Below are 25,086 nucleotides of genomic sequence, written 5' to 3'. Positions count from 1 at the left end.
GTTTCCTCACAAGTTTGACCTTGGTTTTCCACTTAATTGAGGAGAATGCTTTTGATATTCACAAAATGGCAATATTTTTCAAAAGTTCTTAGTAACCTGTGAACAAATATGATACTGCATTGACTGTTTGCCTTCTCATTATTTAATACTGGAAAATAAAATATAAAATCTGTTTTAATTTTAAAGCTTGACAAGAGTTGTCATGTTTAAGTTTGGTAAATTACCAGCAGTTGAACCATTCACTATAGTTACTGGCACAAAAATTGTATTGCAAGTATTCTCTTATATATATTCTCTTAGATATGCAAAGTGACATTTTTTTCAAGGCTTTTCTACCATTTGCTAGCCAAAAGTGCACACTCAATGGCCTTTGCTGGTTATTGGCCACTACCTCATGACAGAGGTTGGAGAAAACAATTTTATTTTTTTGTGGATTCATGTTTTTGTGTGTTGTTTTTTTTTCAAAAATTGGAAGTGCAGAAAGCAGTGTTTTGTGTTTATTTTATCACCTTTTCCTCCCACCTTTAGTTATTGAAATTAGTCTTATGGCTTGGATAAGAACTGAAGGAAACAGACTGCCCAATCCTATCCCCAGTGGAGTGACAGCCCAATCCTATCCTCAGTAGTGCTGCCAGGTGCAGTGACACCAAAATGACGAACATTGTGTCCTGTGATCCACTGGAACCACCAGAGGTCTCCTTGGGGAAAGATAACTTTTGTTCCCCTCCCCCAAGAAAAGCCCCAAGCCCCTCAATGGGGCTTCTCAAGTCTGCAGTGGCTATTTTGCCGACACAGACAAGAGAACCTCTGTGTCTCTTTATAGAACCTCTACAAAGCCTGACACAGAGGATAGGATTCCTCCTCCTACTCCAGAACACTTCCCTTCCTACCCCGAAAGTCCTTACCACCACCTGAAGCTCTTCGCTTGCTCCAGGCGTCGTCTGTCTGGTGCTAGACCCAGTCCAATGGTATGTTTACGACACCCAGTGCCGATGATGGAGCTCAGCACCAGCGCTTCGATCCCTTAGGATTGGGCCCCCCACTGGGGGGGGAGGGCTCTTGAAGGTTTTTTGTGCCAGAGTCCATCAAAAATTGGAGGAACCACTCAATTTAATCATCTCCATTGTTTCTGGATTAGTGAACAGGATTTCTAGAAAATGCTAAATCCTAATGTGTCACCTTTTAAAAATTAAGCATCAGATGGAGATTTATCTGAAACTCAGAACAAATCCTTTGAGGCTGTTAAGGCCAGTGGAGGGAAGATGTACAGAAGATTCCATAGATCCTCAGTGGAATACTAGGGCTGGAATTCTAACTCTTTCTAAATTTAGAGTAAATTGCTTTGAACTCTTGTCTGAAAGTGCTTAGGATAACACTGCATAAGACCCAGCCAAGCAGGAAAGGAGAGAAACAGCATCTCAAACCACATACTCAAGATAGCAAATTAGTTTCAGAGCAGTGACATTCTTTCATGTGCAGCTGAGTTCAGTTGTCTCCATAAAATAGGCTGCTAATGTAATTGGTCAAGGCACCAGAGACTTGAGAATGAAAGGGCAGCAGTTCGCCTCCAAAGCCACACTTCCAGCCCACTAATCATACCTTATCATAGCATTGAGAAATACTGCAGGACAGCACAGCCAATGCAATCCTATGGCTTGGATTAAATTCAGCAGGTAAACTGTTATTACAACGCAATCTCTTGGAGTGATGCCTGACTAAGAACTGGACACGTTAACTTTCCAGGTATTATATAGGTCCTTCAGGAAAAGTCATAATTCTGTAAAACACCTGCTGTGTGTGCAGAAGGTTCTAGGTTCAATTCTTGGTATCAGATAGGCTTAGGAAGACCCTGTCTGAAACCCTGGAGACCCAATGGGTTGATTCAGTATAAGGTTGCTTTCCATGTACAGGCTAGGGAGAGGGGTGGCGGCATCCCTGGGGCCTGGGCCATGATTTAAAAAAATGCAAAGTACAAAACAAATTTAGGAAGGAGGTCCTAATTGGCCATCTTGCCCTGGACCCAATGCCAGCTCTCAGCAGCCTTGCCTATGTATCTGTTAACAGCGTGGCTAATTCCTAAAGTGGCAGGTGATAAAACTCAAGCCTACTTGGAAGAAATAATAATAATAATAAAAAAAAACTTGATTTATATCCTGCCCTTCTCCCCGAAGGGACCCAGGGTGGCTTACAACATATTAAAAACATATTAAAAACATAATTTAACTGCAAATAAAAACATATTAAAACACATTAACAGATACCCATAAACATGTATATTCATAAGGAACATTTTATTATAATGTATTTATGTATTCCTATTTAAAAGAGTTATTTGAGAGGAGCCCTGGTGAGATCTTAATTTGAATCCAGGCCTCATCTAAGCTCCGATCTTTTGATCTCAAGCTAAAATTCACAGCAGAGGAAGAGAAATAACATGGCTGGCTGCAAATCAAATTTCTATAACATTTTAAAATGCCCAAGACCAGAGCAGTTCTTTTTTTCTGGACCCAGTTAAAAGGATCTCCTGTAACAATTAATAGGCTTGGGAAAGGCCCTGCATGACAGCCTGTAGAGAATCTGCCAGTCAGACAATGCTGTGATACAAGGACAAGAGCAGAGTGTCCATACATTATTTTACATTTACCCAACTCACAGAATGACTGCAGCTATTGGCTGGGGATGAACCAGAGAAGCTTGACAACTTGAACTAGGCTGTGCACTCTCTCTCACTCTCTCTCTAAAGGGAAATGTACTGATGGGGGGGGGAGACCAATTAGCGAAGACGAAGAGACTAAGAATTGCTACAGGGAATAGAAGCTAAATCTGCAGCCATTAGTGTCAATGCATAAATATAGGGAGAATCATGCATGTTTTATTTTTCTTCCCTAAAATAGAACCCCTTCGAAGAATGATTTAAAAAAAAGATACTTCCCTGCACAAGGCCCAGGATGTTACCACATGATGACAGATCATCTATTTGGATTTGTCTTGCACCAGTGATAACACTAACATTAAAGTAACGCTGTTGACTTAAGACATCTGCATTGTAGCAGATGCTAGGGGTATATTCTACTGTGCCATAAGGACATGGTCAAAGCTGCTGTGAGTTATATTCTGCGGTGTTCATTTTGAACACTGTAATCAGGTCTTAAAGATAGCTTTTTGTATTCCACACCCACGCTTAAACCACAGTAGAAGAAAAAGAGCTCAGGAAGGACACATGTTACAGTTAGCTGGGGGGGGGGTGCAATAAGAGTGAAGTGAAAAGCATTTTCAAAAATGTTTGGAATGAAAAGGAAATAACACATTTCAATAGAAAGAAAGGTTTGTACGCAATAAAGGCAAGTAGTATCTAATTGAAGTTGAAATAATATGGCAAATATGAGCTGTATGTTAAATCTATTTAAGAATGCACATTGCATTTGAAAACCACACCCACCATATAGGTGTTTGTGTGCTGTATAGCTAATATAGCTTATTTCCTACCATCAATTCAAGTTAATATCCGAGTCATGAAATAAGAGCATGCAGAGAAGAAGTAACTGCAGGGAAGAACTGCACAAGGGAGCAGTCCAGGAAGAGACAGAATCAAGTTCCCCTCCTCTTTTGTCTCACCTGAACTTTCAACCATGCTACCTTGAAGAAGCTTTTGTATTCTATTCCTCTTGTGATCTACTTGCTGATAGGTTGTCAGCTTCTCTGCTAGTTGGTGCCAATAAGTTTGACCTTGGACCGCCCATATGCGTGGCAGGAATCCTATAGCTGGCGTAGGTCTGAGTTGACCCATTGTGCTAGCCAGGGCTTATCCCAGGGCCTTACCTCAAAGAGGTAAAACCCCACCCTCGCACCCCCCAGGATGCAGCAGAAACCATGCTGGCACCACTGCATCAGCACAGAGGAACTTAGGTAGGATTGGGCTGTTACATAGGAATAAGTCCCACCGAAGTCAATGGGGTTTACTTCTGAGTAGACATGCATTCGTTTGTGCTGTCATAAGGAATTTGAATACAAAATATTTTTTAAAAGAGCATGAGGCAAATACTAAAAATCTTATTTTGCACACTGCTTGGAGTAGTCCCTAATTATACCATATAACTTATAAATGTTTACACATGTATAAACACTTAGAAACCACAGACATTTGTTGTGTAATCTTTGGCGTTTTGGTGCACAAGTGCTATTAATACAGTGCACCAAAGCATAATGTTAATTGCTTCAGATTTCAAGTTACATTTCTGGTGATTCTTCTACAATTTGATTATCAGCTGCATGCCAGATAAAAGAAAGGGGCCTGCAGCATTTTTATTCTGAAAGTGATTGATGAAAACCCATATCAAAGAGATGTCAACAAACACTCTGACCTTTAAAAGCTGGAATCAGACTTATTTCTTATTCAGTGCTAATTCAGAAGAGAATAGGATAGATTGGCTCATAATGGGCAGAAATGTACATCCAGCAACTTAGCAAGCAATCAAGGGCTAGCATAATTTGCCGTGATTGATGGCTTATGCTCAGATGTGTGGAAATGGCTAACAGAGACAATGAATTACTTCTTAGCCTTCAAAGGTTAGTCCCTCTGAGCAACAACTGAGGTTTCTCGTAGGTCATATAGTAAATGCCCATGTTTGTGGGATTATTTTCAGGCTGACTTTGCATATAATGGGGTAGAATTGAAAATAAATTCATTATTAGGTCAGTAACTTGCATATATTTATTTATTCATTCATTCAATTTGTATTCCGCTTTTCTCCCCAAAGGGCACCCATATAGCATATTAAAATTACAACAAAATGAGAAAGAAGAATGGATTGTTACTATTTTTGTTTTTGACTAATTTCATGAAACTAACTAATATATGCTGCTTTTCAACAAAAAAATGCTCATGTACCAGTTTACACAGTGAAAGGAATGAGAAGATGCTTCTTTGTTCCAAAGGGGGTCTCTAAAAAATTAAGCAAGGAAGGCACCAGCAAACAGTCATTGTAAGGGAACGCTATGTTGAGATTAATAGGGACAGTTACTACCTCCCCCCCCCATATACAGGCGTGCCTTACTTAACAACCTTCCACCTGACAACTGACAGCATAGACAAAGGTGATTAAAGTACATCAAAGAGGCTCTTAATGAGGCATTCAGGTCTCCCCTAGCCTGCAGCAGAGTGTATGTTTAAAGAGGCTCTTAATGTAAAAAAGGTATCTCATCATTAAGTGTTGCACACCTGTATAAGCCAATAACTTCAACATGGGGGAATGTTTGTTCCCTTATTTCTGGGCTGCATTGCAGTTGCATTGATCGTGAAAAGTTGGATAGGATTGGGTCCTAAAAGTGCCCTTTTGTCCTGTTAATAATATCAGGTTCCAAGGTGTGAAAGCACTGTCCTTAACCGTTTTCTAGGCATTATATATCATACAAATTAAACAGTAGTTTCCCAGCTGTTGGCACCTGTGCATGCTTCTGCCAGGGCCTCTGAGAGGAATTTTATCAGGGGGTACAAAGTTTCTTTTAGGTCCCTTTACAAAGGGGGAAGCAGAGCAGGGGAGGGTGGTGATGGGTAAGCAGAATACGGGCAGGGACAGGTTGGGAGGGTGGTGACAGCTGGAAAAGTCTTTGGAGCCCAGGCCTACCCACCCATATGTCATCAGCAGCTAGATACAGTAATACGAGGAAAACCAAGCACACACCTAAGTCTCTCTAAAATCTTTTAAATATAGAAAATCATTGCAGAAAATTATCATATTTAGGCTCCCCCTAGAATAGAAAGTGTACCAAAACTTGTTTCTGCAGCAGCTGTAGTCTTGCAGCTGTGTCCCTAAGCTCCTATACACTCCTTCATGGTAAACAGATCTATAAGCTGTAGCAGGCCAGTTTCCTCCCAGATCTGTCACTGTGTTAAGGGCTGTCAAGTAAGCATTCCTTGGCCCAGCATATATGGCTTACCAGTAGCTGCAGCCGCATGTTGTGCAGGCAACAAGTCTTAGATAAGAAAATGTAAGATCCCAGGAAATTTCTGGGGCCCCCTCCATTGGCTCCTGGGCCCCCTTTTTGACCCTGGGCCTGGATACAAATTACCCCCTTTACACCCCTCTCCTAGGCTCTCATTTCTGGTGGTATGGATTTAACATGGTAATCTAATAGACATGATTAAGAGATCAAAGTAGGTGATGAGAACACGGGTTCCCTTCCTTAGCCTTCTCCTCTTATACTTGAATTCCCTGCACTCTTCCCCTTGTTGGAAAAAGGAATCTCTGCATGTAACTCAAGTAGTGTCATATTGCAGAAGACACTTTTCCCAATTACTCCCCACCAACCCTTGCTAGTTTGCTGCAAACAATAAAATAGAAGAAGGAGTTAAAATGTTTGAAAGAAAAATATGTTGCCTACAATTCATGAACCTCTGTTACAATTTGCATATCTCTGTTGATAGTGCAGAGGTCCTAGACTCTAGAGCAGGGATGCCCAAACCCCGACCTGGGGGCCATTTGCAGCCCTCAGAAACCCTGAATCTGGCCCACGGGGAGCCCCCAGTCTCCAACAAACGCCTAGTCCACCAGAGACTTGCTGGAGCCCGCACTGCCCCAACGCGACTGCCTGACGTGAGCTGCGAGCCAAGCTTTCTCTTTGCTGCTTGCTACTTCACATCTGTGAAGCAGCAGTGGTGGTGAAGGAAAGGCTGGCTTTGTTTTGCACAAGGCCTTTTATAGACTTGAACTATTACAAGAACTTCAGACCTCTGTGGCTTCCACTTTGGGCTCTCCGGGGCCGCCCATGTGCTTGCCATCCTTAACCCTACCTACAGAGAAGAGAAAAATGGTGAGTCTCACAAGTCTTGAAGTACATCTTTCATTGTCTCTGACTGGTGTTATTTTAACCATCCATGTGCATAATTGCCTCTGATCAATTTATGTCTCCATGTGTTTTATGACTGGTGCTGGAAGGTTGGATAGGATTGGACCCCAAGTGATGCTTCAGATTTGCCACAGTGCCAGCAGTTAGATTTGTTGGCAAGTATCTTGCAATCATGGTTGTGGTGCAGTGTTAAGAAAGTTATGAAAAGGATTGGGAAAGTGGGAAAAGAGTGGGAACCTGCAGGATGAGCCAATGGGCTTTGGTGCTGTATAGCAGAAAGACTGATTCACAGCATTGTCTGACCAAAAACTGAAGAATGCTAGAAAAAAGTACAATGGAGTACCAAAGGAATACTTTGGATGCCTGTTAAGGAAACCAAAACACCAAATTTGTGGCATGATATAAAATAGGCCCTGCTAATATCCCAGATAGTTAATACTTTTCTAATTTGGAAGTACAGGTATAACCTAATTATCCACAGATTTTTTTTTACCTGCAGTTTTATCTCAATGGGATGAGAAGGGCTCTTTAAATTAAAGGAAAAAAGTCATTTAACAATAGCCTTGTTAATGCAAGAGATGGCAGCCAGCTGACAATCCATCAATCATTCTCTCTCCAGGCATTTAGAGCCGCTTCACTGCAAGGCAAGTTACTCCTCCCTTCCCCCTGAGTAGGTGAAAGAAGGATAATCACTTTGCATTCTTTGCCAGCACTGAGCTCTGGGTGAAGGGGCTGACTTGGAGTGAAGTCTTTCTAAGTGCCTGGAGAAAGACCGATTGATGGATTGTCTGCCTAATGACTCTGTCTTACATCACAAAGTTCAGCAAGGCTGTTTTTAAATTGCCTGGCAAAGGAACATTGTTTTTTAAATGGATTTGCTTTAATGTGATTTTTACCATTACAAATAATGAGAACACGTAATGACCAGGTATATATTGCTAGAACTGGTTTGTTTAGGTAGTAAAATCACTTTATTATTTTAAACCTTTGAATAGTTTTGCTGGATCAGAAGTACTGCAGACACCCGCCTATAAGTCAACCCCACAGATAAGTCGAGGGCAGGTTTTGAGCCAACAATCATGGAATTTTCTATGACAATCGGATAAGTCGGGGGTTAAACTTGGGGGGGGGGGTGCCTGACTATAGTTTTGTCTGATTTTACTTGAGGCCAGATCCTGAAAAATAACCCACTACTAATTGTTACCTAAGAACTGTAGTCTCTAATTTATTAAAAACATAGTAAAAGATCATAAGATACATTTTTATTCTTTTTAAATTCTGGTCCTCATCACCTTTTTGTAACCACTATCAGAGTAAGTGCACTGTAAACATACCAGTAAAACAGTGGTTCCCAACCTGGTATTCATGTACTCCCAGGGACACTCAACAGGACCTTCAGGGGTACTTGAAAAAGAATGGAATAATGGTAGAAAAAGGCAGGTCATGCTCCAGAATGCCTTGCAAGACAGGAATGCCTTGCAAGGACCAGCAAGGCAGAAAGGGAGGTAGCTAGTTGGCTGTGAAAGTCCCACCAATAGCTAGTTTTTGGTCATCAATTCATGTATTTGTGATTGAAAAACCAGCACAGTAAAAAAGCTGAAACATAATATAGAAAGTAATCAATCAGCCAGAATTTCTCAGCACACTTCTGGTGCAAAATAGTGCAAAGGCAGAGTCTTCTGTTCTTCAAACAGATAAAAAGAGAAAACACTGTGATAAATACATGAAGTCTGGGCTTTCATATAGAGGAGATGAGGGCTTGTATTATTACAAACATTTTGCTAATATGAAGGGTACAATTTATGGAAATGGGCTGCCAAGGGATATGCAAGTGAAAAAGGTTGGGAACCACTGCAGGAGAACCATGAAACAAATCCACCTTTAAGGTGTCCGGTGTGTTAAGCCAGAAGCTCTACATACAACATACAACCCATAACACATAACTGGGAGTGTGCAATTCATTTCACAGCAGAGAGATGCAGCTGCATATATTTGCAGCCCTTTTTACTCAGAAGTAGACCCACTGCTTTCCATGGGTGTTATACTTAAGTAAGGGTGCATTGAATTGTAGCCTGCTTCAAATGGAAAGGAGGATTCCCATCTTGGTGTTTCAAAAGACAGACCTGTTTTGCAAGTATTTGCAAAGCAGAACCAGGCTGTAGCAGAAGGAAGGAGAATAAAAGGTTAACAAATTGCTTCTAAGGAGCTGTGCCCGCCTGCTGCTTGAGAAACTTAGCATCTGTCTGCCCTTGAGAAAGGAAACTTTTCCGAGTTGAAAGGCTTTGCCTTCTGATTGACCTGGAGATAACACGAAGTGATAATTTGAGCTTGATTACTTGGCAAAAATTTCACCTACTATAGGCAAGTATCTACTGTAATCACCTAGCTGTGTAATTCACTTGGAGTGACTTTTACACATACCTCATTCCCAATCTCTGTGATCTGGTTACAATCTTAACATAAATATTGTGAACACAGTGATGGTATCATTTGGTCTGGTCTAGAGGGTAGAGCCTCCGTCTGCCTGAAAATAACATCCACAAGGTCGCCAGTTTGAGGCCACCGGCACTGTGCAAACTTGGAGCAGCTGACAAGCTGAAGCCGAGCAATTCCATCTGCTCTGAGCGTGGGAGGATGGAGGCCAGAATGTGAAGCCAGATCAGAATGAAACACCTTGAATGCAGTCGTTCTTGAAAGAAAGAACCTTCTTTGAAACTGTAAAAATCCCTATTTAATAAGGGATTTAAGAAAGCCTGCCTATGTAAACCGCCTTGAATAAAGTCTTGAATAAAGACCAAGAAAGGCAGCATATAAATACCTGTTGTTGTTATTATTATTATTATTATCATTTGCTAATGCATGTTTCACTATTTCTTTGCAGTTAAGGAAGCAACATTTGGTGAATGCAGTCGTTCTTGAAAGAAAGAACCTTCTTTGAAACTGTAAAAATTCCTATTTAATAAGGGATTTAAGAAAGCCTGCCTATGTAAACCGCCTTGAATAAAGTCTTGAATAAAGACCAAGAAAGGCAGCATATAAATACCTGTTGTTGTTATTATTATTATTATTATCATTTGCTAATGCATGTTTCACTATTTCTTTGCAGTTAAGGAAGCAACATTTGGTGACATGTCGTGTGATTTTGAGTGTAGCAAAAAGCATAACTCATCTTAGGTCACATGCCTTGGTTTAAAACAAACAAACAAAAATTGACCACCCTTGAACAGCAGGCTGCATATTTTCTGATCCCCTTGAGAGACATAACTTGTACCAGTATGCTGCAGGCGCGCGCGCTCTCTCTCTCTCTCTCTCTCTGTGCCTCCTTTTGCTTGAATAATTCCTTTCAACTGGGTCAGCTTAAGAACAGCCTACCAAAACCAGTTAAACAAAATGACTTGCTACTGCCACTTCTCTTTATTGACTTGTGCTTTCATATCTGAGATGAAATACTATCTGTGTTCTCTATAATAGATGCACAAGCTACATTTATTAATGAGCATAATTGGTTCATTGATCTATAGGTAGAAACTCCTCTGGAGAATATCAAGTATCCGGACAGCATTGGCTGATGGAGTTTCAATTTACGTCCTTGAGCAGCAGGGCAGATGTGTAAAAACATGGTGGGAGGGAGAGTCTTATTGATTGTGCATCTGGCAGTATATCATGTGATTTGATTTTGGCAAAATGCATGGAAAAAGGATATATTCATGAAATACAATTCCATATGAAGTGGCTTGTGACCAATGACAGAGTCATCATTTGTGGAAGCTGGAGCCTAAAACGTTGACTCATTTTGTCCTTGCCAGTTAGGGTAAATGTAAGCTGGCAGTGTGTTAGGAAGAGTTCCTTGATTTCCAGAGTGGTGGGAGAAATTAGAAGTAATCTATGAGCTGAAGTGTCACTGAAAAACAACACAGGATTGCCTTACGCAGGTCTCTTTTGTAGTATAACTGCCCATACCATGGAAGCTATTGTAGGTTTCAATAATACAGTAGTTTTTAAAGTTGTTTTCAATCCCCGTCTATGCGACAGCAAAGGTGTTGCTTAATATTGGGCATTCCAGGAACTGAGCCCAACTGAACTACAAGATCAGCTGACTCACAGGACATGTCATTCTGCAGCTGAACCCTACCATTTCAAACTGCAAGGAGGGGTCCTTGTTACCAGCTATATTTCTACCTGGGCTTGAGAATCTGAGTGGGCTGGTGATGGAATTATGAAAGCTATCCTTTTGTAATTGTGCTCACAACATACCTGTTTGTTATTTCTGCAAATCTTTGGTGGAATCCTGCTGAAAAGCATCCCTGTGGCTGCATCTGTGACCCTCAGAAAGCCATCACAATTGTCATCTAGGTGCATTCTCTTACTGAAAAAAAAACAGTGCATGGGGACTCTGGATAAAACTAGACAAAATGACAGGAGATCTGTGACTTGAGCTCCTGCTTCCCCCCCCCCCCCAGCTAAAGCAGCTTCCAGGGCTCCCAGTTTGGATTGGGGCTGCAATATGAGAAGTACTTTTTAGCCATGCTGTTTTCCCAACACCTGAGGCTGCGGCACAGGAGAAAACACAGAGGTATCATACAGGTATCTGTATGCAGGGTTGATATTAGCAGCAAGCCAGGTCAGATGTTGGCTGAGGGCCCACCAGACCAGGCTGACCACTGATCCTTTCAGTACTCATGCCAGTGGGAGCGCCCAGTGCACCATCAGAGTGGGTGGATGTTATGGGGGCCCAAGGTAAAGCTTTGTCCCCAGCAGTCTTATTCTGGAGCTACCTGTAAGTTACCTTGCAAAGCAAGGAGACCATTTCTATAAGGAAAATGATGCATAGGGAAAGGGTTAAGCTGCCTCAGGTCACCTCATAGTTTGGTAGGCCCTGCTTATTTGAAAGCAATCCTCATTGAATGCTATGAGGTTTACTTCCAAGCAAGTATGCAAGAGAACAAACTCATGCTGAGCCAGAAGCGCAGCCCTTGACTGAGTTAGAGAAATACATTCTGGGTTAATCATAATTCCTAATTTTCTCAGCAGCAGAATCAAAGTTCTGAATTACAATTAATGGCTATATTTTTAACTACTGCATTTTAGCACATGAAAGACAGGACTTCCCACGCAGAACACTTCTGACTCAAAGGCCAAAACCACCAGTATTTTAACTCCCACTACTATTTGTATAAATGCTCTAACATTTACTTATGATATAACATTGTTAAGAGCTGTGATGAAGCAACAGCTGTAAAATCAGTCAAAGACCATCTGTTCAATTAAATTGCTCCTCATCATGAACATACCTTAGTGGGCTAAGCACAGTATGGAAATATTGGTTCCTTTCTTCCCTGCTACTCTAATAATTGAAAGGCATAATAAAAATAAATCACATTGCTGTGTTCCTACAAGGGATGCACTGTGCTTTGTGTTGTTGTCCGTTAAGTACAGTGAACCATTAATTTAAGGGACCTCAATTCAACAGATTTCAGAAATCACTGTTCCCAAAGTCCACAGAAGTCAATTACATGCTACCTTATAGAGCTCATTCAGCTGTGTTGATGGAGCTCTGTAAGAGCCCAACCCTATCCAACTTTCCAGCACAGATGCAGCTGTGCCAACAGGGCATGAACAGCAACCTAAAGTTGGGGGGGGGGCAGTCAGGGAGGCCTTCTCAAGGCAAGGAAATATTCATCCAGTTACCTTCTGGATGCTTGAGGCTGCATTGGCACTGGAAAGATGGATAGGATTGAGCTGTAAGATAATTAAGTGTGGGGGCAGGCTTACCTATCTTCCAGGGTTCCCTTGGCACTGGCTGTGCTGTTATGGCTCTCCTTTCTGCCACTGAGCTGGGTGCTCCAGGAATGGAGATGTCATGTTTCCATTCCTTGAGTGGCCTCAGGAATAGTGAAAGCCCTCCATTTCTAAAGCACTCTGCTCAAAAGTGGAGACGGGAGGAGAGTTGCCCTGGAAGGTAGGTAAGCCTGCCCTCAATACCCCTCTTGTACTTAACTACCTTACAAAGTTGTGTGGGTGCTGCCATTCCGCTTTCCACCTTGGCACTCTAGGAATTGAGATTCCTAGAGTGACCTGGTGGAGAGTGGAACAGTATAGTAGCGCCAAGGTAGCTTTCTAAGGCAGGGGTGTCAAACTTGCTTCATACAGTGGGCCAAATGGCATTCAGGTGCCTGCTGATTGCTGGAAGTGATGTAATTAACAGGAATTGACATAATTAAGCAGGTGATGACCAGAAATAAACATGTTTTTCTCACTTGGGAACTCATTAGCTGCAAATGACATAAGAGAAAATATGCAAACCTTGATCATATTTTCAAGATATGAGAGACCCTAATCATCATGCTGAGGCCTTGGAAGAAGTGGCACTGCTGAAAGGGCAGCCCATGGGATAATTGGTGTCTCCCAGCATCTCAACAGCTTCTCCCTTTCTCATTCCTCTTGGTCTGCTTCTTCCTCCATACCATTCCTCACCTTCTGAGGTTCTCCTTCTGGTTCTCCTTCCCAATGAACTAGCAGAAGCAGTGCTGCTGAAAGGGCAGCACTGGGAGAGTCCTATTATCATGCAGGTCAACCTTTAAGCAGTGATACCCCAGCAGAACTGCTGACAGGCCAGCCCACATGATAATTGGGCTCTCCTAACACCACCCCTTTTAGCAGTGCTGTTTCTGCAGATGCATCACTTAGCAGCTGAGAGCAGCTGAAGGTGGCCCTGGGAGGGGTCAGATAAAGAGCTTCCAAAGTTTGTATCCAGCTGGTGGGCCTTATATTTGACACCCCTGTTCTAAGGTTTGGGTTTGATGCAAGAATGGGAAGAGGGGTGTCTGGATTTAACAGGCTTTCAGCATTAATGGACACCTTTTCCCCCATTAGTTCATTAAATCAAGGGTTCATTGTATATGCATATGCACAGGTGAGATGTGCACATGTGATTGAACCTTCTTACTGCCACACTTAGTGATGTGCTGAGACCCCCTATATACTATATGGGCATATCTTTTAGGTGTATTGCATATTGGTTCTGCTTCTAGCTACACTGAAGGCAGGGGCTTTACTTTGTTACCTGACAAGCAGAAAGCAGGGCACACTTGACACAACTCCATGGTGTACTAGATAAGTATTGATAAGATAAATCGGTGATAGATATTGTAGTAAGAGATGTATGGTCAAATACTATAAGCAGGATTGGTAATAGTTTGTAATTAGTAAGTCAGACAAGATTTTCCATTGAACGTTCTTCATGTGATTGGTAGTGGGGAAACTGTCAGTCATAGTGGGCTTTCCTTTTTTTGTAATGATGATGTTTGTCCACCATTTTCAAAGAAGACCTTGACATCTAATGGGTTGTGAACTGCCCATGGTGTGTCCGCAGGTGACTAATAAGGCCAATACTAGCACGGAATGTTCGGCCACATGTCGGGCAGACTTGTGTAGGCACCACTGTTGCAGCATTTGCAGTTCTGGCTTTACGGAGTGCTCGCTTCTCTTGTGCTATGGTTGTCCTTCTGGCTTCAAATGTCTGACAGCTTTAGTGGATCAGCGTGTGCCATGTCGATCGGTCTTGTGCCAGGATTTCCCAGGTGGTGGTGTCTATATCCAGAGACTTGAGAGAGGCTTTCAGTGTGTCTTTATATCGCTTCTTTTGTCCCTCATGTGATCGCTTTCCGTGAGACAGCTCACCATATAAGTGCTGTTGAGGGATGTGGTGGTCTGGCGTCCTTACAACATGACCTGCCCAGAGTGTCTGGGCTTTCATCAGCAGGGTGTGAACTGATGGCAGTCCTGTTCTGGAGAGGACTTCTGTATCTGGCACCCTGTTCTGCCACCGGATCCTCAGAAGTCTGCGGAGGCATGTCGTTTGGAAATAGTTCGGTTGCCTGGTGTGCATCCTGTATACAGTTCAAGTCTCACTGACATACATCAGAGTAGTTAGCACAACTGCTTGGTAGACTTTAAGCTTTGTAAAGTTGCATTCTTTAGTGGAACATAGACAGAAAAGCTCAGGGATACAGCTAGGTCTGGACAAAGCTGGAAAAGCATTCAGCTAACAACGCCTTTATTGATGCAGTTTTATGTGTTTATTTCCTATAGTTTTGTGGCTCATTTTAATTGAACAGCAACCTTTTAGTGTAATTAAAATTTAATTTCATCCTTTTTTTTGTTCTAATGGGATGTTGTTTAACCCAGCAAGCATATTCCATTGAATTGTTTAGTGTCTTGCATGTGTGAGCAATCTTAATTTTTATATATAATTTTTTTTCATTTATACAAGTAGTTCTGTCCAACTTTTTTGTCACTTGTTTATTTTTAATTGAAATGTCTGGACAGGGAAACTGTCCAGTTTACATCCTGGTTCCATTTCCTGTTTACAGTGAACAATTTTGCATCACCCACCACCATGTCACTTGATTGCTTTGGAAGTAAGGGTGTACTTCCTTCCGTTTCTCAAATAGACATTATGACACAGCTGAGCTATTGTCTTTCCAGACAAAGACATCTGGAGGCCACTTTATGTTTAGTGTGGGTAATATTATTACATGTGACAACAGGGCTGATACAGAAGGTTGCTGATGGTAAAAAATGATCATAATTTTACAGTAGTCTCTTTTCAACAGAATATTGACCAACACCTTACTTTTTCTGAAGGTCTGGACAGTATGTTTTGTGTGTCTTAGGATGCAATCCTAACTTGTGCTGGAACAGGAAAACCAGGAGGCTTGCGCCGTATCCAGCGCAGGATTGTGGCCAACAGCGGCTTAGCCAGAGTCAAGGGGAAACTTTTCCCTTACCCCTGGGTAAGCGCTGCTGGCCCCAATGGGTCTCCTCGGACTTGCGCCACCTCCTGAGGAGTCCAAGGAGAGTGGAGCGGCTTGAAGCCACTCCATTCTCCCCGAGAACGGGGTTGGGATCTGGCATAACTGCTAGATCCCAGCCCTGCCTCTGGCTCCCCGCGTGCCCGCCCCCAGGGCCGCCCATTGCCCTCCATCCCCCTCCCAGGAATCCCTCCCTCCCTCCCTCCCCTTCCCTGCTTCCCTCACATCTACCTGTCACCCTTGGTTAGGCTCATCCAAACCGACACAAGGAGCCTGGAGGAAGCCAGCACGGAGGTCTCCGTCAGCCTCTGCAGGCTGGTGCTTCTGGGAGCACCAGCCTGGCTTCCTCCCACGGAGGCACAAACATGCTTATGGCACGTTTGCGACCCTCCCAGGTCGGCCCAAGATTGACAGCTGAAGTCAATGTTTGGGTTGTGCCCTTAGCTATTACACTATACACTATTACACTATACCCCACCACCCCAGTTCCTGCTCTATCAAGTAAACATGGGTAGGATCAGGTTGTAGTTGAGCTGCACAAGCCAAAAATGAACAATTGAAGTTCTGCAGCAAGGAATTCCAAACTCTGGGCTCAGAGCGCATCAGAAAAGCAATATTAAGCATTTAGAAACATTTCCACAATATATTCCAGTGATTTTCAACTTTTTTTTGTCTCAAGGCACACTGACAAGGTACTAAAATGGTCAAGGCACACCATCAGTTTTTTGACAATTGACAAGGCACACCGTGCTGCTGGTGGGGAGCTCACATCCCCATTGGCTCGATTAACAAATGACCATCCCCCAAACTCTTGCGGCACACCTGCAGACCATTCATGGCACACCAGTGTGCCACGACACAGTGGTTGAAAATGGCTGATATATTCTATTTATGTTTTTGTAGAAACATTTGAACAAAGGTGGCTCCAGATTTTTCCCCCCTCCATAATGTCTTCTCTTCTCTCATCCTCTGCTGATATGCCCATATGTTGTTGAAAAACTTTCTAACTGCAGGTCTGGCAGACATGTATATGTGTTGGTGTGGTACAGTGGCAAAGAGTCTGAGCAGTGACCCAGGAAGTTTTAAAATTAGGCTAGGATTTCCTCCCTATGTTCTAAATAGAGCAAAGACCAGAGAAATAGTCATGGGGATTCCCCCCCCTATATTCAAGATTCAAAAGATAATGTGGCTTGGCTGCTAGGAGTATGAGCTGGTATTTCCCACAGCCCAATTCTATGCAATAATGGCACAATGGGGATGTACGGCCCACACTATATCCAGTGATGAAACTGGGCATGGATGGATCTGCGCCAGTGAAATAGCTGGCGCAAGTCTGAGAAGTCCCCTGTAGGGCTCTAAGGCCTGGAACAGGTGTAAGGATATGGTGGAGGCCTCCTCCGCCAAATCTGCTCCCCCCAGCCCAATCCACCCCTTCCCCTCTCCCCCGCCCCTGTGCCACACAGAGCAGGGGTACCCAGGTAGCAGGGTTTCAACTCTAAAGTAGTTGAAAAGCACTTTACAGTGCTTTTACAACTGCTAGCTCTGGTGCAGAACCTCAATTTCTCCAGGTGTTTCCCTTTAGTCATCATCTGCAAGTTACAATTTGAATGTACATTTGTACATGTACAAATGTTACATGCCTGAAATTACATTTGTTGCAAAAGTTACCACAGAAATTGTGATTAAATTCATGTCTTTAATTTTACCAGAGAGAGATTCCCTAAAGAACTCATTACAGATAATGGAATTCAGCTAACTTTTACAGAAAAAGCAGTAATACCTCCACTGTAATGGCATCAAACACAGAACTGTTTTCTTGTGCCATCCACAAGCTAATGGCTTGCCTGAGAGAATAAGGAGCTTGAGATTCCTTATGAGATATGCTCTTTGCAGTACGATCTACATTAAAAAAATAGATTTACTAGGAGTCCCCCATTTTTGGGGATCCTGTATTTGTGGTTTCAGTTAACAGTGGATCGAGTTCATGGCCCCTCCCACGTGCCCCCCCATATGCACCCCCTCTGGAGGTGAGGGGAGCTCTTATAAGGCATTAAAAACATTGCTTCCGGTTTTCATTAAAAACTGGAAGTCATGTTTTTTAACTTCCTACAGTCAATCTGAGCTCAGCAGAGGCCACAGGTGGATGCGTGTGGCCTCTGCTAGGCTCAGAAAACCCTCTGGAGGTGAAGGAAGTAGAAATCCCCTGGCCTTGGAGGGGATGGCAGGAGGTGGCCCCTGTATCTGCGGATTCCAGAATAGAACCCCTGCAGGTATGGGGGCACGCCTATATCTCTTTTGAATTGTTTGGGATATGAAGTCAATACAAACTTATAGTACCCGTCTAGCACTCACCCTTGCATGCAGACTTCGAATATAGTGTTTGAGTGTGTTCATGAACATATTTGTTTGAAGTTGATTGAAGAAGAGGACATGATTGAGACATAGAAAATTATGCATGGGAAGGACAGAGTAGATAGAGAGATGCTATTTACTCTCTCACATAACACCAGAACCAGGGGACATCCAATAAAATTGAGTGTTGGGAGAGTTAGGACAAACAAAAGAAATATTTCTTCACTCAGCGTGTGGTTGGTCTGTGGAACTCATTGCCACAGGATGTGGAGATGGCATCTGGCCTAAATGCCTTTAAAAGGGGATTGGACAAATTTCTGAAGGAAAAATCCATTACGGGTTACAAACCATGATATGTATGTGCAACCTCCTGATTTTAGGAATGGGCTATGTCAGAATGCCAGATACAAGGGAGGGCACCAGGATACAAGTCTCTTGTTATCTGGTGTGCTCCCTGGGGCATATGGTGGGCCTCTGTGAGATACAGGAAGCTGGACTAGATGGGCCTATGGCCTGATCCATTGGGCTGTTCTTATGTTCTTAAGATAAGAACATGAAATAAGATAAGAAGATAAAATATAAAATAAGAAGATAAAATATAAGCTGGTCATAAAAACGGTCCTTGAGCTCACAAATTTAAATTTGGATACTTTGTTCAGGTAAAACTACCTTACAGAAATTCATGCCCTTTGCAAATTATGGACATTGATTTGAATCAGCTACAGGTTTTGTCTCGTTATCCGCTGGGGTTCTGTTCCAGAATCTCTAGTGGATAAAAAAAATCCGTGGATAAAAAACAGTGGAAAACTAGATTTAAAGACCCACTTCCAGGATTTTGCCCCTTCATTGCCCCTAATAAGGTTGTGCCTTGACATTCACAGGAGTTCAATTCTGGAACTCCCTGCTGACACCATAAATAAAAGCAATTTTTAAAAAATTAAAAAGTGTGTCCCCTTACAATTGTGGTTTAAAAACAGCTTTTCTTACTGTAGTAGAGAGTCAGAAATTATAATTATGTTATAAATTATAATATATTAGGTATATATTAGATATATTATATTAGAAATTATAACTGCAAAGGACCCCTTGCCTTTGCCTGGCTCCGTTGATGAATGGAATGATCACTTGCATGACTGTCTCTCTACAACAGTAAGAAAAGCTGTTTTAAAAAACTGTGATTTTAAAAAGAAGCTTTTTCTCCTTCTCCAGGAATCAGCACATTCCTTCTCATTTGCAGTGGCCATTTGTGTTGAATCAAATCCGCGTATAAAAAATCCATGTATAAATAGGCTGGACCTTTATACAGGAGGACAGTGGATAGATTGCAACATCATGTGAACACTCCACAAAGAATGAAGTAATAAAATGTAAATTCTAGACCAAATAGTTTGTCCCAAAGTGTAACAACCCAATCCTGAACTGTGCGGGGCTGCAGCAGCACTGAAAATGCTGTGTGCTCCGAACATTTGTTCCCTTCCCCCAGGTAAAGCGAGTAGCCCCGCAATGGGGCTACTTGATTGGCTGCCAACCGAAAGGTTGGCGGTAAATCAAGAGCCTCCATGTTGGGCAGTGAACCTGGCACAGAGGCTCTGGATCAGGTGGAGCAATCTGTCCCGCCTCCCTCCCTCCCTCCTCTCTTCCCTGCCCGCCTCCTCCCTGCCTTCCCCTCCCTGTAGCACCTCCTTCCCGCCCTCTCCCCACCCTCTGCCAGCCTCCTCCTCCCAGGAACACGCCTCCACTTACCATATCTCTCTGCTGCTTGGTGGTCCATGCGACCCTGAGTGGCAGAGCTCTGGTGGCTGCTTGGCAGTAGTCTTTGAAAACAAGGGGGAATGGAGGAGGCAGCCGAGGCCCCCACGGAGCCTTCTGTGCCTGCTTCCAGTGGCCCCAGACCGCTGCAGTGGAGACCTCCACGCAGCTTGTAAGAAGCCGCGCAGCTTATAAGAAGGTTCCGTGGGGGCCGGGAAGTGGCATGTGTCTCCTCCAAAGTCAAAGGGGGCGCGTGCCGCTTCCCTCTGCCTCTGAAGAATGCCCTCAGAGGCAGAGCAGGGGTGACCCGGGCCAGGAAGCGGCACATGTCTCCTCCGAAGTCAGAGGAGGCACGCGCTGCTTCTGCTCTGCCTCTGAGGGATGCCCTCAGAGGCAGAGCAGGGGCGCCCAGGAGCACTCCTGGGAGGCGGCAGGACGCTGCCTCCCAGGCAGTGTCTGGGCTCTGACTGAGCCGCCCTGCTCCTTTATAGGAGGAGAGGAGATGGGCGCCCTAGAGCGTCAGTGCCTCTCTAGGGTGCCTGTCTCTTCTCCTCCTATGAAGGAAGAGGGGAGGGGGCGGCTCAGTTGGCGCCAAGGCGCTGATGGAGAGGCAGAAAGCTACCCCTCCGTCAGCGCTCCTGGGCGCTCCTCCTGGGGGGGTGGGGGTGAGGCTCTGAGAGGCACCCCTGGAGGGTTGGTGCATGGGGCATTTGCCCTGTCTGCCCCCCCTAGGTATGCCAGTGGCCAGTGCAGTTGTGCCAGTGGGGTGTGCACTGCATCCAGTGGTGGGGAGGCAGTTACAGAGGCCTCCTTAAAGTATGGGAACATTTATTCCCTTATCTCAGCGCTGCATTGTGGCTGCGCTGGTGCTGGAAAGTTGGATAGGATTGGGCCCTAATTCAGTAAATTGAAGGGATGCTGTAGATATAATCTGGATGTCAGATAGACTGTTAAGGTTCCCTACACTGTTCCCTACAACATTCTGGTAGACAAACTGGTGGGATACAGGCTATAAGTTTACAATTGGGTGGATATGTGGCATACCGTGTCCAGAGACTGCTTGTCAATGACTCCTAGGCAATTCGTAGGGAAGTGACTCTCAGGGTGCCTCAGGACTGTCTTGTAGGCAAATTCTATCCCTAGTGCCACTGAGTGCAGTGGTTCCAAAATGGCTACTGCTGTATCCTGTGGCATTGCTGGGGCATCTGGAAATCTCCTTGGGGGAAGGGAAAGCCCCAGGCCTCGCAATGCGGCTTCTCAAGTCTGCATTGGTTATTTATGTGTGGCTTGTGGGCAGTGGCATCACTGCGATTTGCGTCACCTGGTGCGGGAGGCCTGCGCGTCACCCCATGCAGTGGGCGGGGCAACGCCCCAGGTAGTGGGCATGGTGATGTGCCATTGCCCCGTCCCCACTGGTTTTTTGTCTGTACATTTTGTTAGAACACAGATATTTCAATGTGGCTTGTTTCATTGCATTCTGCATGAAATTATGCATTGATTGATATATAACATGATGGTCTTATTCCTCCAAACTCTGATTTTAGTGATTTTGAAAACTTGTAGAGTCTCACACACCCCCACTTCGTGTCAACTTACTAACACCTTATTGCAGCAGTTCTCAAACTTTTAGCACTGGGACCCACTTTTTAGAATGACAATCTGTCCAGGACCCATTGGAAGTGATGTCATAGCCAGAAGTGACATCATCAAGCAAATTAAAACAATTACAAATAATTAAATTAAAATAAAAGAAATAATTAAATAAGGGAGAGCCAGCCCTCTTCCACCAAGTGAATCTACTCTGAAGTAAGTCCTATTGTGGTGAATGGGGCTTACTCTCAGGAAAGTGGGTAGGATTGCAGTCTGTGAGCCCAATCCTATGCATGTCTACTCAGAAGTAAGTCCCATAGTGGTCAATGGAGCTTACTCTGTAGTCTGCCTGCAATAACCACCGCCCAAAAAGAATCAGCGAGATTTCCAGCCCTGCCCAGTGCCCAGCTTAAAGTTCTTCTATTTCAGGCATATTAAGATAAAGACCCACCTGGCTTTACAAGTGCAAAATAGAAAACATTCCCCTTGCCAGTTCAAGCCTCCTTTTTTGTCCTTTTGTGGGGGGGGGGGTAGGCTGTCTTCTGGAGCATTTGTTGCACTCCAGCACCATCGGATCAGGACCATTCTGGTGTCCTCACATTCCCCTTTGCCTGCCTGACCACCAGCCAAGGCACGTCTGCCTACTCGCAAGTGTTTACTCGCAAGTGTTTACTTGCGAGTAGCGTGAGGTTGCTTTGCTTTCCTTAGGGCTCAATAGACTGCAGCTGGGAGGAAGGCAGGGACCTCCTTCTCCCTTTTGTGTTTTTGGGGGCTGCATTCATTGGATCAGGACCATTCTGACGTCCTTGGAATCCTCTCAGCCTGCCCTTTCCGACGGACTATGGCAAGTACGCCTACTCGCAGGTAAACGAAATACGGCTCACTTTCACTTTCCATAGGGCTCCATGCATTTTTTCTTTCCAGTTTTTTGGCCATAACTTTTGAAGGAAAGAAGCTATTTCAATTCTGTTATTTGCATTGCACTCCGCTGGCCATTCTGCATCCAACAGTGTATGGCATGATGGGGTAGCTCCGAAAGCTGTGAAGTTAGCGCGCCACCCCCCCTCCGCGCATCACCCAGTGCGCCCCTCACCCTCTGCACCCCCTAGCAACGCCACTGCTTGTGGGTGCTTGCACCCCTCACACGGTGGCGCTGCTTTTCGAAGGAGCCTGGCGGGGAGGCTCTGCCTCACTTGCCTCCCCACCCACCGCAAATCCCTGTGTTGTAAACATGCGGCAGGGTGATTGGTACATGTTAGAGCTGTTGCCACAGATGTCGGGGGAAATGGTTGACAGAGTTGCACCTCCTTGGAGTTTTATCAAGCTCTTTGCTCCTCCCTCTTTTTGCTGGACGACTTTAGGATGCAGACTACAGTGTGACTGGACTGAGTCTTAATGCCAGCCTAAAACTGCACTTTAAGGGTCCAATCCTATGCTTGTCTACTCAGAAGTAAGACCTATTATAGTCAATGGGGTTTACTCCCAGGAAAGTGTGGATAGGATTGCAGCCTAAGATTCCTCCATAGGGGTCTGCGCACAGTGTGTCAGCAGTGTGCAAGTGGCCTCTGCGCAACACTCTCAGCCCCTCACCCAGCACGACCCAAGGCTGTACTGCTGCAGAGCTCAGGGTCTCGCCCTCAGAGCGCTTCTTTCTCCGAGCAGCTTTCTTTCTTTCCTCCTCCCCCCCACAAACCACGTTGGTATCTCCCAGCGTCCCAGTTATCAGGCTCAGGGAAGCGCTTATTCACGGGGGAATAGGGGTGGGCAAAGGAAGTTTCTCAGGGGGTAGGGAGGGGAGGCGGGAGTGACAAGTAGACAAGCATAGGGACAGGGAGTGACAAGGGGCCGGACCAATAGTGGCGAGGCTTCGGTACGAGGGGCCAATGGCGGGGCGGCCTGCTAGGGCGGGGCAGCTCCAACACGTTGAAGGACGGGAGCGAGTGGGGTGACTGCGCGTGCGCCGTTGGGCGGGGGAGGGGCGGCTCAGTGTTCGGTGGCGGCACCACCGAGAGGGAGGGGCGGCGGCCGCTGGGGCGTGGAATGGAGGGGGCGACCGGGCAGCGCTGAGTGGCGGGGGAGGGGCGCTGCGCGGGAGGTGGCTGAGGGAGCAGTGCCGGGGCGCGGCGGCGAGCCGGCTTGTGGGGCGGCCCCGCGGACTGGTCGCTGAGGCGGCGGCGGCGGCGGCGGCGGAGGATGGAGCAGGAGGAGATCCTGAGGAAATTCATCCAGCGCGTCCAGGCCATGAAGAGCGCCGACCACAGCGGGGAGGACAACTTCGCCACCGACTTCATGGTACGCCGTTCTGACGTGACGCTCTACCCGCGTGTCGTGTTTGCGCCGGTCCTGGTCGGTGGTCCGCCTGGCTGCCGCGGGGAGGATGCACGTGTCCCCGCCTGGCTGCCAACCCCGTCCCGGCATGCCTACTCGGAAGTAAGCCCCATTATAGTCAGTAGGACTTTCTCTGCAGTAAGTGTAGATAGGACTGTAGCCTCAGAGCCCAAGCCTATCTACTCAGAAGTAAACTCCTTTATAGTCCATGGGGCTTACTCTCCAGTAAGTGTGGATAGGATTGTCGCCTTAGAACCCAATCTTTTGCATGTTTACTCGGAGGTAAGCTCCATTATAGTCAATGAGGCTTACCCCAGGTAAATGTGGGTAGGATTGCAGCCTCAGAGTCCAATCCGATACATGTCTACTCAGAAGTAAGCCTCATTATAGTCAATGAGGCTTACTCCCTGGTAAGTAGATAGGATTGTAGCCATAGAGCCCAATCCTATGCAGGTCTACTCAGAAGTAAGCTCCATTATACTTAATGAGGCTAATTCTAGCCCAGTAAGTGTGCATGCAGCCACAAGGTTCAATCCTATCCGCACTTCCCTGGGAGTAAGTCCCATTGACTATAATGAACTAACTTCTGAGTAGACATGCGTAGGATTGGGCTCTAAGTCTCCCTCCCTGCCACCGCCCCATTTCTCCATCAGGGCTGTGTGAGTGTGTGGAGGAAGTGGGGGGGGGTGCAGAAAGGAAGGGCTGCATCCTCTTTCCTCATACAAATGCTTCTAGTGTGAATGTCTCCCTCTGCTTTCCAATGGGTGTGTGCCTGAGGTATGGAGAGCTCACTGGTGTCCTTTGCATGCAAGCCATTCCTTACTATTGTGTGTTGGTGATTCCCTTTCTCTCTTTCAGACATTCTTATTTCTGGACACTCCTTTACCCTAATGCAGTGATTTTCAATCTTTTTTCATCTCAGGGCACACTGACAAGATGCTAAAATGGTCAAGGCACACCATCACTTTTTTAATCATACAGGAAGCCCTGCTGGATCAGGCCAAAGACCCGTCTAGTCCAGCCTCCTGTATCTCACAGTGGCCCACCAGATGCCTCAGAGAGCACACAAGACAACAGGAGACCTGCATCCTGGTTCCCTCCCTCATATCTGATCACTGATAAGGCACACCCTGCTGCTGGTAGGGGGCTCAAATACCCAGTGGCCCTACTAATACATGACTCTCTCCAAACTCCCATAGCACACCTGTGGACTATCCATGGCGCACAGTGGTTGAAAATCGCTACCCCAAAGAATTAGAAGTGAAATGTGAGAGGGTGGAGGCTGTGGCTTTCTTTTATCTTTTCTTTCCCCTTTTGCCAGCCCCCCCCCCCCCATTCAAGTACAGTTCTAGTCCAGGTAGGGTGTGTGGCTAAAATACAGTGGCATCTGATTATATTATGGGGATGT

At 45.0% G+C, this 25,086-nt stretch overlaps 1 protein-coding gene across 1 annotated transcript in view; it reads left to right on the top strand.

Annotated features, from left to right (window-relative positions):
• Positions 1–23,453: 23,453 nt before the first annotated feature.
• PTPN12 (protein tyrosine phosphatase non-receptor type 12) overlaps positions 23,454–25,086 on the top strand; it is a 90,486-nt gene continuing 88,853 nt past the window's right edge. Inside the window, exon 1 of the mRNA XM_066633681.1 lies at positions 23,454–23,642. Coding sequence (XP_066489778.1) covers positions 23,544–23,642 — 99 coding nt within the window. The 5' untranslated portion in view covers positions 23,454–23,543. The remainder of the gene's footprint in view (positions 23,643–25,086) is intronic.

Source organism: Tiliqua scincoides, chromosome 7 (genome assembly GCF_035046505.1).
Source record: "Tiliqua scincoides isolate rTilSci1 chromosome 7, rTilSci1.hap2, whole genome shotgun sequence".
Classification (NCBI taxonomy): domain Eukaryota; kingdom Metazoa; phylum Chordata; class Lepidosauria; order Squamata; family Scincidae; genus Tiliqua; species Tiliqua scincoides.
The sequence above is the reverse complement of the archived record's forward strand: the minus strand, read 5'-3'. Positions and strand labels throughout refer to the sequence as shown.